This window comes from Mesoplodon mirus (genome assembly GCF_964341445.2).
Source record: "Mesoplodon mirus genome assembly, chromosome: 11".
NCBI lineage: Eukaryota > Metazoa > Chordata > Mammalia > Artiodactyla > Ziphiidae > Mesoplodon > Mesoplodon mirus.
Window position 1 is genome coordinate 8222660 of NC_138987.1, and position 12667 is coordinate 8235326.

General features: G+C 34.4%; 1 protein-coding gene across 7 annotated transcripts in view; it reads right to left on the reverse strand.

Annotated features, from left to right (window-relative positions):
- The window catches only part of PPFIA2 (PTPRF interacting protein alpha 2), a 389170-nt gene that overhangs the window by 67401 nt on the left and 309102 nt on the right, over positions 1–12667 (reverse strand). For all 7 annotated transcript variants that reach the window (XM_082636669.1, XM_082636667.1, XM_082636668.1 and 4 more), the window contains 3 exons: positions 12241–12270; positions 8839–8969; positions 6965–7119 (listed from right to left, as the gene is read on the reverse strand). In XM_082636669.1, the coding sequence (XP_082492795.1) occupies positions 6965–7119; positions 8839–8969; positions 12241–12270 (316 nt within the window). The remainder of the gene's footprint in view (positions 1–6964; positions 7120–8838; positions 8970–12240; positions 12271–12667) is intronic.

The window sequence follows — 12667 nt, forward strand, 5'->3', positions numbered from 1 at the left end:
CAGGCACCCAAATTTTACATGTAGAAAGGTGCTTGCTAACTAATGCTGGTGCAATGTTGATGCTGTTTCTGTCAGTGTGAAATTATTTTCTTCATTATGCTGAGTATAACAAATCAAAGAATTCAGGCCATTATTACATAATCTGACAGATGACCATAAAGGAAAGAAAACTGCAATTTATCAGGCAAAAAAGTCTCTGAAATATACTGCTTCTCATATACACTTAAAGGAAATTTGCAAGAGTAGTTTTTATTTTTTTACTCAACAATATATGCATTTTATACATCTGTAATTAGAGGTACTACTTGTATAATTTACATATAGTTTTCTGCTTTTACCATTTTTCCATAGCTTTGCTATATTTTGATCAATTCTCCATTCTTGAAAATCTCTGTCTTTGATTTCTGTTTCCTTCTTGTAATGCTCTTTTCTTTATGCTTACCATTCACTGTTGACATCTGTTAGGGTAGTCACGTGTGTTCTGTTCTTTTTTCTTTACAGTCATTATTATTAGGACTCTCTGAAGGCCTGGGAGGGCTGGTGTTTCCTAGGCAGTAAATGTGTTAAAATCATATGGAACAGATGACTCCCTCAGAAGTAGCAAATGTTTTAACATCACTACCTCTTCACTCTCTATTACCATTTTCCTAAGCTGGTAAACTGCCTCTAAAGTGTGGTACTTGATTGCTCTGACTCCTAACTCTCACTTCTGCTTGGATACTTGACCCTGGAACCTAGATCGTTTCCTGTGCTGTGTCTGCTTCAATTTGCTGTCTCCTAATCTCTGCATTTCCAATCTCCACAGCTTGGTAACTTGACCCTCAATTTTTATCATTTCTTTTGCTTGATATTAATAATTTAGTTTCACACTCTGGACCCCAGACTGTACCCACTTCCTAACTAACCATAAAAAGAGCCAGGTTCCTTTCCATCATGTTTCCCTTGGAGTTTGTCCTTTCATGTGGCTTTAGTATCCTTTTTTTCAGAGATAAGTCCTATTTGAAACTCAAGCTTTAACCTTTTCAATTCTGAAGGAAAACAGCACTTAGATGTTCCTAGTAGAATCAAACATATCCAGAGAGAGAAAAACTAATAATCGGAACTCTTTACTGACATTATGTCTATATGTTTTATAAGAAAATTTATAATATATTCTGTGATATCTTTTTTATTACTGCCTTGAATTATTCTTTACTTTTTATGCATTTGTGTGTAATATCCTCAAGAAGTTATAAACTTTCTGGAAAAAATAATCATGTCTTTAATTTCATTAAGTTCCCAAACATGCTCCATGGGACTAGGAGCTCAGTGAGGTATTTTTTGATGGAAACAGTCCCACGAGTATATTGTCTGAAACACTAGACCAGGAAGTGACATCTGGGAACCACTGCCAATTCTCCTACCAAGCAGCTGCTTTGCCATGATGATTGTTAAAATCATCTCAGTTTCTGTATAGTATAGAATGTGGCTCACTACATGATCTTTAGATATCTTCTAATTCTGAAAGTCTGTAACTTTAAAAACAATATGCATTTTCATAGTAAATAACTCATGGTATATATTTTGTAGAAGGAAGAGTTGCTGGGCCTAAGGCTTAAATGTTATTAAATGTTAGAGCTTCATAGATTCAGGATTACTGGGGTTGAAATAGATCTTAAAGATCATCCAGTCCAACTGCTTTCTAATTCTTGGACCCCTTCCACAGCAGTTCTTCCTCGTATTTACCTAGCTTCTGCTTGACCATCTCCAGTGACAAATAAGTCATTTTTTGACAAGCTAGCTTGTTTGTATATAATTATGACTCACCAGTGTTCTCTTTCTTACATTTAGATGAGGTTAATATTTCTACAACTTTAACACTTTGGCTACAGTTTTGTACCCTCACTCAACAACAAAAAGACCAAAGATTCTGCCACATAACAGCTTTTCAGATATTCTTAATCAGCCATCCAGACAGATCAGCAAGGAGAATAAACATACCCCTGTACTTAGCTACTCCTCACATAATTTCAATCCTCCTCATCAGCTTAATACTCTCCTCCAACCTTTACCTGAGGTTATGATATACCTCCGAAAGTGTAGTCAACAGAAATGGATACTATTCCTTGGCTCTTGTTTTACAACAGCAGAACAGAATGGAAAAGTCTTCTTTTATCTCAATGCTGTACATCTATTAATGTGGACTAAATTTACTGACTAATATTTTGACTTTAGAGTTACCTGAAAATTCTAAATTTTTCTTGTAAAAAATTCTCCTGAGAGTTATATTTTTAAAGTGGGATATATTGGACCTTCCAAATCTCAGTTTTTTGAGGTAGTCTTTAAGGAAGAACACTGATTTTTTTTTCATTTGTGATTTCTTTCCCTATCAGTGATCCATAAATCAGATTACTGGGCTGTCGAAATATTCATGTCCAAGTGATTGGGGGATGTGAGGATCAAGAACAGGGTGAATCCTAATCATGCCACTAGAAACCTGGATCCAAGGTGGCATCACTCCACTTATCATCACTCTAAAGGAGGACTATGCAACCAGTTATAAATTCCACCCCATTTTTCCATCACCCAGGCCCCATTTTGACATCTCGTCTACAGGGCTGTCATGAGTTACAGCTCACCCAAATGCCTTTCCCTGTTCTGTTACTGAGTAACTTTGTCAAAGAAACAAACGAGCTTGATCTGATATGCCTATTTTAAACACAATTTAATTTGCTTTGTTTCAAAACAGGTTGATGCCTTCAGATAAAATTAAAAGTCAAGCCAGTCAAGATTCCAATTACTGATGCTTAATCATGGATCTTGAGGTTCAGAACTCCTGTTCATGGTTGTCTTGACAGGACAGACAATGTAGCAGGTAAAACTTTTCTAGGCCAGAAACATATTGAAGTTTTTGATTTGTTTTAATGAAAGGTTGTCCATGTTTATGTACTATCTGTCTCACTAAATTGAATGTTCTTTGATGCCAATGCCATGCTTTAACCATTTTCCTAAAGTCCATGGTTGGTACTCTATACTTCACATTGGCTCAACATATGCTATTCACTCAAAGTAGGAATAAATAAATGACTTTGGATTATCAGCATTCCCCCTGTTCCACCCCTCAAGATATCAACTCTCTTGGGCTTCAGTGTCCTCTTGTTAGTGCCTCTTTTCTGGATGAAGTTTTGCTTTTCAAGTAAGCAGATAGAGGCAAAAATGTGAGTTTTGGAATAGGTCCACTTATTTGTATATCTTGTTCACATAAGGTACACCTTCATTTTATTCATTTTCTTTAAACTTTAAAATTACTAAACAAAAATAATAAAAATAAGAATTTTATAATTCCCCTTTTGGTCTAGGCAGTTTTTCCAATAATCAGTTTATTTTGGTTGGTGGCTTTTTTGACACTGTTCTTACATGTCTATGCCATTCACTTATATCTATTATTTGTTAGATACAGCTTTTGTACCAGAATTTTTTAGGATCTGTTTTTAGGAAGAGGTCACCTATTTCAGATCTAGTACTTAAGTTTACATTATCATAAATATAGCTGTGAGTTTGTTACCATCCTCAAATTGCTCTGATACTATCTAGCCTTTCCTTCCATATTGGTTAAAACTGAACTTGTTTCTAGAATTTTATGTGTGGAAGTCAGGATATGGAAAGTTGTAAAGTGATTGACAGATGAGGAAGTAAAAATAGTAGTTGTGGACAACTCACTTAAGCTTGGCTTATAAGGGCAGGGAAAAGATAAGTCAATATTTTGGGAAGATGGCAGGATTAATGATGACCTTTAAAATATAGATTAGACATGAGCATGTTTAAAGATTAATGGAAAACAAAAAGATTAATGGAAATATCAGAGGTGCATTGCATCTGGATGCATTAATCGGGGGGAAAAGTTGTGGTCATTGGGCTGCTAAGTCTTTAAAGGGTGTTATTGCATCCTGAATCTATTGTATGCTCTAGGAAGTAAGCAGAGGTATTTACTGGCCATGCTGTCTCCGTGTCCCTCAATGAGATTGTCGAACCTGTTTTTGCATCTTTTCATATTGGTGCTTGTAATATATAAAGAAAATGAAAGAAGAAAGAAGAGAGAAAGAGAAACTAAAACCAGATCCCCAAGTCTGCTAGAAGGAATATTTCCTCTGCCAGGACACTCTCCCAAAATTCAATTGTGACTTTCAACGAGGCATGGTTCATATATATGTTTAATCATTTAAAATACTTTATCTTTAAAGTATTTTTAGCTTTATTCAAATGCTTTTCAATGTGTTGCTTCCTTTGACTTTTGGAGTTTCCACATTTATATTGCCTCTGCTATAACACATTTGTAAAAATAGATTATATGTATATTGAATTTGATTCTACATGGTTAGTGGTTATCAATGCAGTCACACTGACTGACTCATCATAACCGAAGTTCACTTTATTACCCTAGCTTTTCAGATTGTTATATAAGGAAAATAATGTCCCCTTTACAATTATTCTTCTCTGTGAATTACTAAGAATTCCTCCCTTTCTGTTTATCATTCCTGATGCAATTGAGTGAACATTTTCATAGTTCTATTTAGAAAGTTTTCTTCTTCCACACCTCATTTCATTTAAAGGCATCTAGCACAGCTACTCTCAGGTTAACTTAAGTTTCTTTGCATTTATGAGCTAAACTCTTTAAGAGTTCTAAATATTGGGAATTGGTCCAAAATTTCAAGTTTGGTTCTTTGACACTATCATCACTCTACCATATTACTTTCCATGCCACCACTTCCTATCTTCTATTTCTATTTTCATTGGTAGAAGAAAGAACTTTGACAGTGCTCCCATGTCAGAATTCTCTAGGTCAAGATATTAAAATCGTGATCACTAGAGATGTTTCCCTAATTGCTTCTGATGTGTGAATCAGCAGCACTAAGTGGTAGCCCCTGGGTTCGGTAAGTTTTCTTGGTCCCCCCTCACAACCTGGATGTACATCTTTCAGGACGCAAGTAAACACGGGTCCACACCCCTCAACCAAAGCACTGGTGGTACCATGTACCATTTCTTCTGGAAGAAAATATGACTTCCTGAAACCGACTTGTGCCTGTGTTTTCTTCTCATTTTCTCAAGTATTATTGTCGATAAAGACCTTTAGTTTTGGTTTCTCCAGGAGCTTTGATTCACCCTCAGTGTAGCTTCTGTATAGCTCCAGAGGCCTAGATTTTTGTCTTTGTCTTCCTCATCAGCATTGTAGTCCTTACTATGCTGCTGACACTGGCTTTGTTTATACTTGGTTGTTCTATGAAGTAAAACAAAATTGCTCAGAGCTCAGAAATCTTCTCAGGACTATAATGTGATCTTGAATAGCTATTGCTATTTTCTAACTTGGATGGAGTTGATAAGAACCTAATTGTAATTGATTCCCTTCTCATCTGTTCTGACATAGAGACACACGGTCTCTGAAAATGGGTAAAAAGGCTGTTTCTAGAAGGTTCTATATTTTTCTAGACTTTAAATTATATCCTGGATACCTTGATTTTGACTATGAATAGTTGCCAAATAAAATAAAACAAATTTTAAAACAATATCTTGGCATGTACATTTTATATCCCCCAAGTAATCACCTTTTCTTTTCTTTCCTTATGCAATAATACTTTTCTTTTTTTATATCCTAAGGGGTTCCTATCCTGAGAAAGAGAAACGCAAAGAGGATTTAATTCTCCTGATGGTAACACTCAATCACACAACTGGCTGCTCATGTGTTATAAACATCGGTTTCCTATGGCTTCTGATGTTTTGTGGGTTTCAGGCTGTGGAAGTGGGGAAAGATATTTTTGAATAATATCATGGCTGCAAATCTGCAAAAATGAATATTATTTTCAGAAATTCTTGCGGTGCCAGGGCAGGAAACTAAGTCTAGGGGTTGGGACATTACTTGTGCATAATATTTCTTTTATTTCAGAATCCAAAGGGAGGGCTAAGAACTTTGTATCATTCTCTTCATCACTTACTATTAGAGGTAAGAGCTAAATCCTTTTCCATGTAACTTAACTCTAGTTCTAAATTAAATAGAAGGAGAAGAGCAGGGAAAAAGAAGAGGCAATCATAAATAACCAAGATGATGAAAAGAGATTTCAGAAAAAAAGTAAATATGTAGAAAGACACCAAAGAAAAAAAAGACCAAGTGTATATATCATCATTTTAGAAAATACATCTCACATATTCTTTTTGTTTCAGACTCTCCATCTATCCATCTATCTATCTATCCATCCATCTATTAACAAGGTATCTATGTATTTATATATTTACCTAGGGTCATTTCAAATGTACTGATCTATTTTATTCAATTAGCCACCCCCAATAGTTAATTCTAACACAATCTCTATTGCCTGATTCTTCCCTCTGTCTCACCAGCTACATGTTGTTGAGTTTGTTAGTGGAAAGTTGTGACAGTTTAAAACAAAGAAACCTTGTCTTTTTTTACATTTTATGCCCTTTATAATGATTTTGACCTAAAAAGAATTCTTTTGGATTTTTTGTAGGCTTCTTAATTTTTTCAACAGAAAAGCTTTTAAATTCACACAGCTAAGCTCTTATACACATCTATGCAGTATACTCAATGGTTTTAAGCTGGTTTTGAAACATGGCTCTAGGACAACTATCTCAGTTCTGCAAATTACTAATACGTTGTTTACTCATCAATAAATAAGGATGACAGTAATAGCACTTGCCTCAGAGGGTCCTTGTGTCTGTCACAGTGTTAACATTACATAAATTCTAGGTATTGTTATTAACAGAGAAATCAAAAGGACTGAAAGTTTTACAATATTCTTCCTTTGAAACTTTTGTCAAGCTTTATTCAGCTGTATTGGATTAAATACAGCTGATTAAAACAGAAAGTTTGTCAGGTAGGAAAAAAATAAAGATATTAGAAATGAAACGAAAGACAGATGGATGCTAAGAAGTGAGGAAAATGGGTGGCAGTGGAAAGTCAAACATGCATACTTACGGAGCTGCCCAAGTCGAGCCTTTTCTTTTTTACCAAACAAACGACCTATTGAAGACTTGATTCCTTTCTTCTTGGGGGCTTTGTGAAGAGAGTCTTGGCTGCTGTTGGTACTGCCAAGCCCAAGGCTTTCAGCCTCGAGGGAGGCAGTTAAACTACTGTAAAACACGAAAGAGGGCAAACTGCTTGCTTTGGTGTAGGATTCACAAGGTACACAAGACTAAATTCCTTGATAAAAGTACGAAAGGAGGAACAAGTACACTTCAAACCTTATTTTCTCTTTTTTTCCCATGTTTTTTCTTAAGCATATTAAAATGTGATTTCCTCAGGCTTAGGGCCCTGAGCCTCCAAGTTTTCTCTAGAAAAATTTCTTTTTTTCCAAAATATATTTTCCTTATTTTTCATACAGTATCAAACTAATCAATGAACATAGGTTGGTTTATTAATTTATAAATTCTATAAATTAGCCCTTGGCTCTTTACCTATTTCCTTCTTGCAGAGTTTGTTTTTAAGATCTTAAACATAATGACCTATGACAAGAAATTTAACTATAGCTAATAAAGTTTATGCTCTATTCTAGCCCACGGTTTTACTGGATTTTCCTCTAGCTATCTTTCTCTCTCTCAGTTTTGGATACTAATTCTTTGAATTTTAAATCACCTGTGAGATTTTGAAGTAACAAATCATATACCCTAGTGATCACTGTATACTTTTTCTTACAGTTCTCAGGTATTCTTTTAGGTACATGATAAGCTGAAATGATTTCCAAGCAAGTTGATCTAGGTTCCATTCCTGGTCAATGTATTTGACACTGTATTAACAGGATAGGTTCAATGATACTGTTATCCTTCTTTACAGCTGTTAATTTGACAATATTGTGACGAGTTATTTAACTTTATTCATCCAAATTAATCTGAGTTCATCTTCTCTAAACTCCAAAAGTTACTGCTTTTCATATGTTACAATATATTTCACTCTTTTTTTTTGAGAGTAAAGTAAGTATAACTTTTGAATCTGGAGTAACTTTTTTCACCTTAGAAATTAAAAATAAACAAAACAGGAAAAAAAAAGCCTGCTGGCACAGAAAGCTCTGTTTTCAAAAACGTTTATTGTAAAACACATACTATTTAGAAGACAGAGTCTTAAAGTATTAATCATTAAGTCATTACATTCAGTTATATCAGTTAAGTGTTCAGAGATGCTGTAATTGATGACAGTGAAAGAACATACATTTAAGATGTAAATTGCATGCTTAGACTTATTTATGGCATTATTATAGAGATCTGCTTCAATTTTTTAGGCAGATGGAAAGGACAGTGTGAAGAGTTGCTATGACAAATGGGGTATTTCCCCATGTAAACTTTTCTTTTAATATTTCGGCAAATGTGGTTTTTTTTTTCTTCTCTAAGGAGGAGCTGTTATAGCTGACACTTGCAGCACCAATAGGGTGATTTACATACCTGTCTGTTAAAAGTAATTGGGGTACAAGCATGGACTTTTCAGACCTTAATTATCCTTACACTAGAAGCCAGATTTATAGTCTTGTATTAGAATCCTTTAGTTTTTTTGTAACTATTCTAATAAGTCCTTCCTGTAGTCTGACTCCATTTTAATAGGAAATATCCACTAAAAGTGGAAAATCTATTCTCATAAATATTGGCTAGTAACTAAGACCATAAATATACAGTTAAATTTAAAACTGAAAATTTGATCTCAGAATTTTGGAGATCTGGATTGGATTGGAGAGGGAGCAGAATTATAGCTTAAATTAAAAATTTTAAATACATTTTTAAGTAGGCTGTTTGATAACACTGAAAGAAGGAGGAATATTTTTGGAAGGAGAACATACAATGTGCAGTGTGCTGGGAGAGTCATACCTTCGGGCATCATTGTGGTAGGAAGAAGGGAGGGTGTGAGTCATCCTGATGGCTCTAGGGGTAGGGGGAGGAGAAGTTTCACATTTAATTGTTGCTTTATCCTCCCGACCATCTTCTTCTACCACTGCAATCTAGAAGCAAAAACGATACATCAGATGAACTCTTTCTAAATTTCAACTGAAACTGATGAAAACGGAGAATCAATAAAGCTAGGTTATTTGAGTAATTCTAGTATAAAAGCAGAACAAGAAACTTGGGGCATATAGGTATTACATATATAAATTCACATTATTAAAGAGTATGAATTTCATAACTATTTAAAAATTAAGACACTCCAGTTAACACACACACACACATACACACACACACACAGAAATAGACTCACTACACAAAAATATTATTTAAGAGTAAGTAAACACCATAGATCAATATCCAGGGACTATGAAACAGCTATCTTGGAATCCATTTGAATATATCAGAATGTAAAAGCTTTACAAAAAGCTATTGAACACATATTTGAGCTAATTCACTAAAAATATGCATAGTCAGGTTATCATAACATGGACATTTTTAAGTGGGAGATTTTTGAAGTGAGAAGTTGGCAAAATATAACTGTATCAGATAAAGTGTTTTAAATTAGGCTATTTAAATGTGCTCCCAGATGTTTAAAAAAAGAGTTGCAGTTTATAAGAAAAAAAACTTTCTTTTTAAAGTGAGAATAATAAAAGGTAAGAGCAGAATTTCTGCAAATTTTTTCTTTTCATTACCTCTCATGGGAAAATTGACAAAGGCATACAGAGCACTATAAGCAGATGGGATGGAAGGGATTTCTTTAAAGAATTTAGTTCAGAGTCTGGAATAATTCAGGATACCATAAATTTTGTCAGAGATAGATATATAGAACTGTAAGAGTTTTCAACAATCAACTTAATTGTACAATAAAGATATTTTTAAAAACAATGCTGTATTTTTTCATAGCACCATTGTGCATTAAAAAATATATATATATATATATATAGAGAGAGAGAGAGAGAGAAAGAAAGACAGATTGTAGAAAGCATAGCTAAAAGATATATGGTTCTAGAAGCTCTGATGAAGAAATTTCTCAATATGGTTATAACAAAATGTTTAAAGCTGTGTTCTCATCTTTTGTCTATACCATGTCTTGCTAGTTTCTACATTAAGCTATTATGCATAAGTGTGTTATATATGATAAAGACTTTATGTGTTGGAGAAACTTAATGAAATTGTTTGTCTGGGCTCTTGTCATTTAAGCCTAGGTTACTTTTAACAGCTTAGGCAGTCATCTTAATAAGATCTCCTCTCTCCATTTCAACGAGCACAGTGCCACCAGAAGAACTGTTTTCAGGAACTGCTTTCAGCATGATGTCAACACTATGGAAAATGCTTTCTAAACTCACATCTCATCTAAATTCATCTAAACTCATAAAGCATATTTCTAAACTCTTCCTAATACGTACTTAAGTTTTCACAATTCCATTTTAAGTTTTCACAATTCCATTATCTAACCATGATTGTTTTCCACAATTGTTTCTGTGAAGCCTGATTACTTCTGTTTCAGATGTTTTCCTGAAACACACTCTTATAAAATGCCTTCCTCTCTCCCATGGCAGGTCAAACTAGGCCAACTTTACCAAAATATCAGCTCTTAAAAACATCATACACAAACCATTTCTCTGAATAATGCTTAGAGCTCACACTATATAAACAAAGTGGAGGAGAAAAGCTTCAGAATCAGAGATGGATTTGAATCTTGGTTTCTCTTATTTGTTGAATGACATGTGCTAATTACTTATCTACTCTAAGACTAAATTTCCTCATCAATAAAATAGAACTGATAATACTTAGTTTTATTTGTTCTTTTGATGTACAAATTAAATCATGCATATAACTCCTTACCCTGATATATATATATATATATATATATATATAAAACAAATTTTAGTTTGTGGTTTTCTTTCTTATGACCTACCTTTCTTACCAATCATCTCTTTACTCCCTGAATTCCCTGAGGCTATATTCTGCACAGGACCTTCCTTTATGATTTTTTTTTTCCTTATACACACTGAAATTCTTTTACATAATCTGCTCAGATTTCTTCCTTTATTCCCAGTATAATCCTTTTAAGTGGTGGAAGAGGTCAAAGAAAAATAGTAATAACATTATGCATAGTAAATTTGACAGTTGAGAACTAACTGGTAGTATCCAGGAGAAGATGCTAAAAGAAGATAGACAATGGAAAATAAAAAGAAATTCAATCAATCTAAGGCCATGTAAGCATAGTATGGATTCCCTTAATTTAAAAAAAGTTCCCTGGTTCCAGAAGTATTTGGGCATAGGCTGACTACCACATCTTGAAGATGCTGAAAAGAGATTGATGTACTGGATAGTAGGTTGAACCTCTGAAATTTGTCCCATCTGATATCCTGTGAGTCTGAGCTCTGCCGTTCTCAGTCATCTAACAAGATGTCATTTTGTGAATCAGAACTGTAGTGCATTTTGTTTCCTATACCCAATATTTATTCTCTTGACTTCATTCCAAGCAGTAAAGTAGTATATTAATTCTATTTTTATATTTTCTGTATTTGTGACGCTCTAGTTTCTGAGACCATGCTGAGAATGCCCATCCCAGGGCTAGCTAATTCCTAGAGATAGGTAACTACGTTCCTGGAGTGTGTCTTCCATATGCAAACCAAACATCTCCATCAGTACCTCAGATCCTCTTCTCTATCTGGCTCTTACATTCCAGGAGGCACTATTCCTCTGTCTTAATCATCCCAGGCCAGGTATCTGACAACTAGAGAGAGCCCCTAGACCCTACAGCCCACTGAAATTGTTCAAATGAGCCAACCTTAAACCTGCTTACCCTGCCTTTCCATTCCTACGAAAACCACAATACACATTCCTTCCCATGCTTTCCTCTCACTCTTTCTGACCGCTGACTTGGTGCTTCCCCTTGACCCGGCATAGTGAAGCTGGTCCCTTGCTCTTGGGAAGTAGAAGTAAGAAGCTATCATTTATTGGCAATTGTTTCTTGATTTGTTGGTCTTATATATCTGAATAATGGTAAAACCTATATTTTAAAACAAGCATCATTGTTGTTCTAGATATCGACAGTAAACTATCTAATTCTACCAAGAGAGATCTAAAAATTCTGTGGGAAATCGGGATATTTTAGTCCCCACAGTCTAATAATTACCCTAGAATGCATAAACAATTTTATTTTGAGACATTTGCTCTTATGATCATATTTAAACAATTCAAAAACACTTAAATACTTTTAATATTTTTTATAAAATGCTTCAGTTAGAAGAAATATAATTTTAAATCTTAGAAAAAACAATGTTCAGCTAGTAATCAGATCAAAGAAATGTACAGTACCTTTCTTCGATGTTTCCTTAGATCACTTGGCTGTGATTGGCAGTAATAAAAGCGACATAAAACAGAACCAATTAATGATTACCATTTGACCATGTCACAAGTTAAACAGTATCTATAATTTAACTATCTTTTTTTGGTTTTCATTCCATTCTTTTCAAAATAAATGTCTTTTAACCATTATAAAAGCATTCCTCTAGGGAGCTATATTAGAGAGGAAACTTCCTAGATGGCATGTTGCAGGGGACATGTCTTCATGATGGGATCATGTGTATATACATAAAACATGAGACATGAGACATGGACCTTAGGGAATATGAAGCACATATGCAGTGAGCTAGCCAGAAGTAAATATGAGACTATATCCTCCCGAGAAAATATAGATGGGAGTGAAGAAGACTATGTGTAAATGAAGATCCAATGCACATAT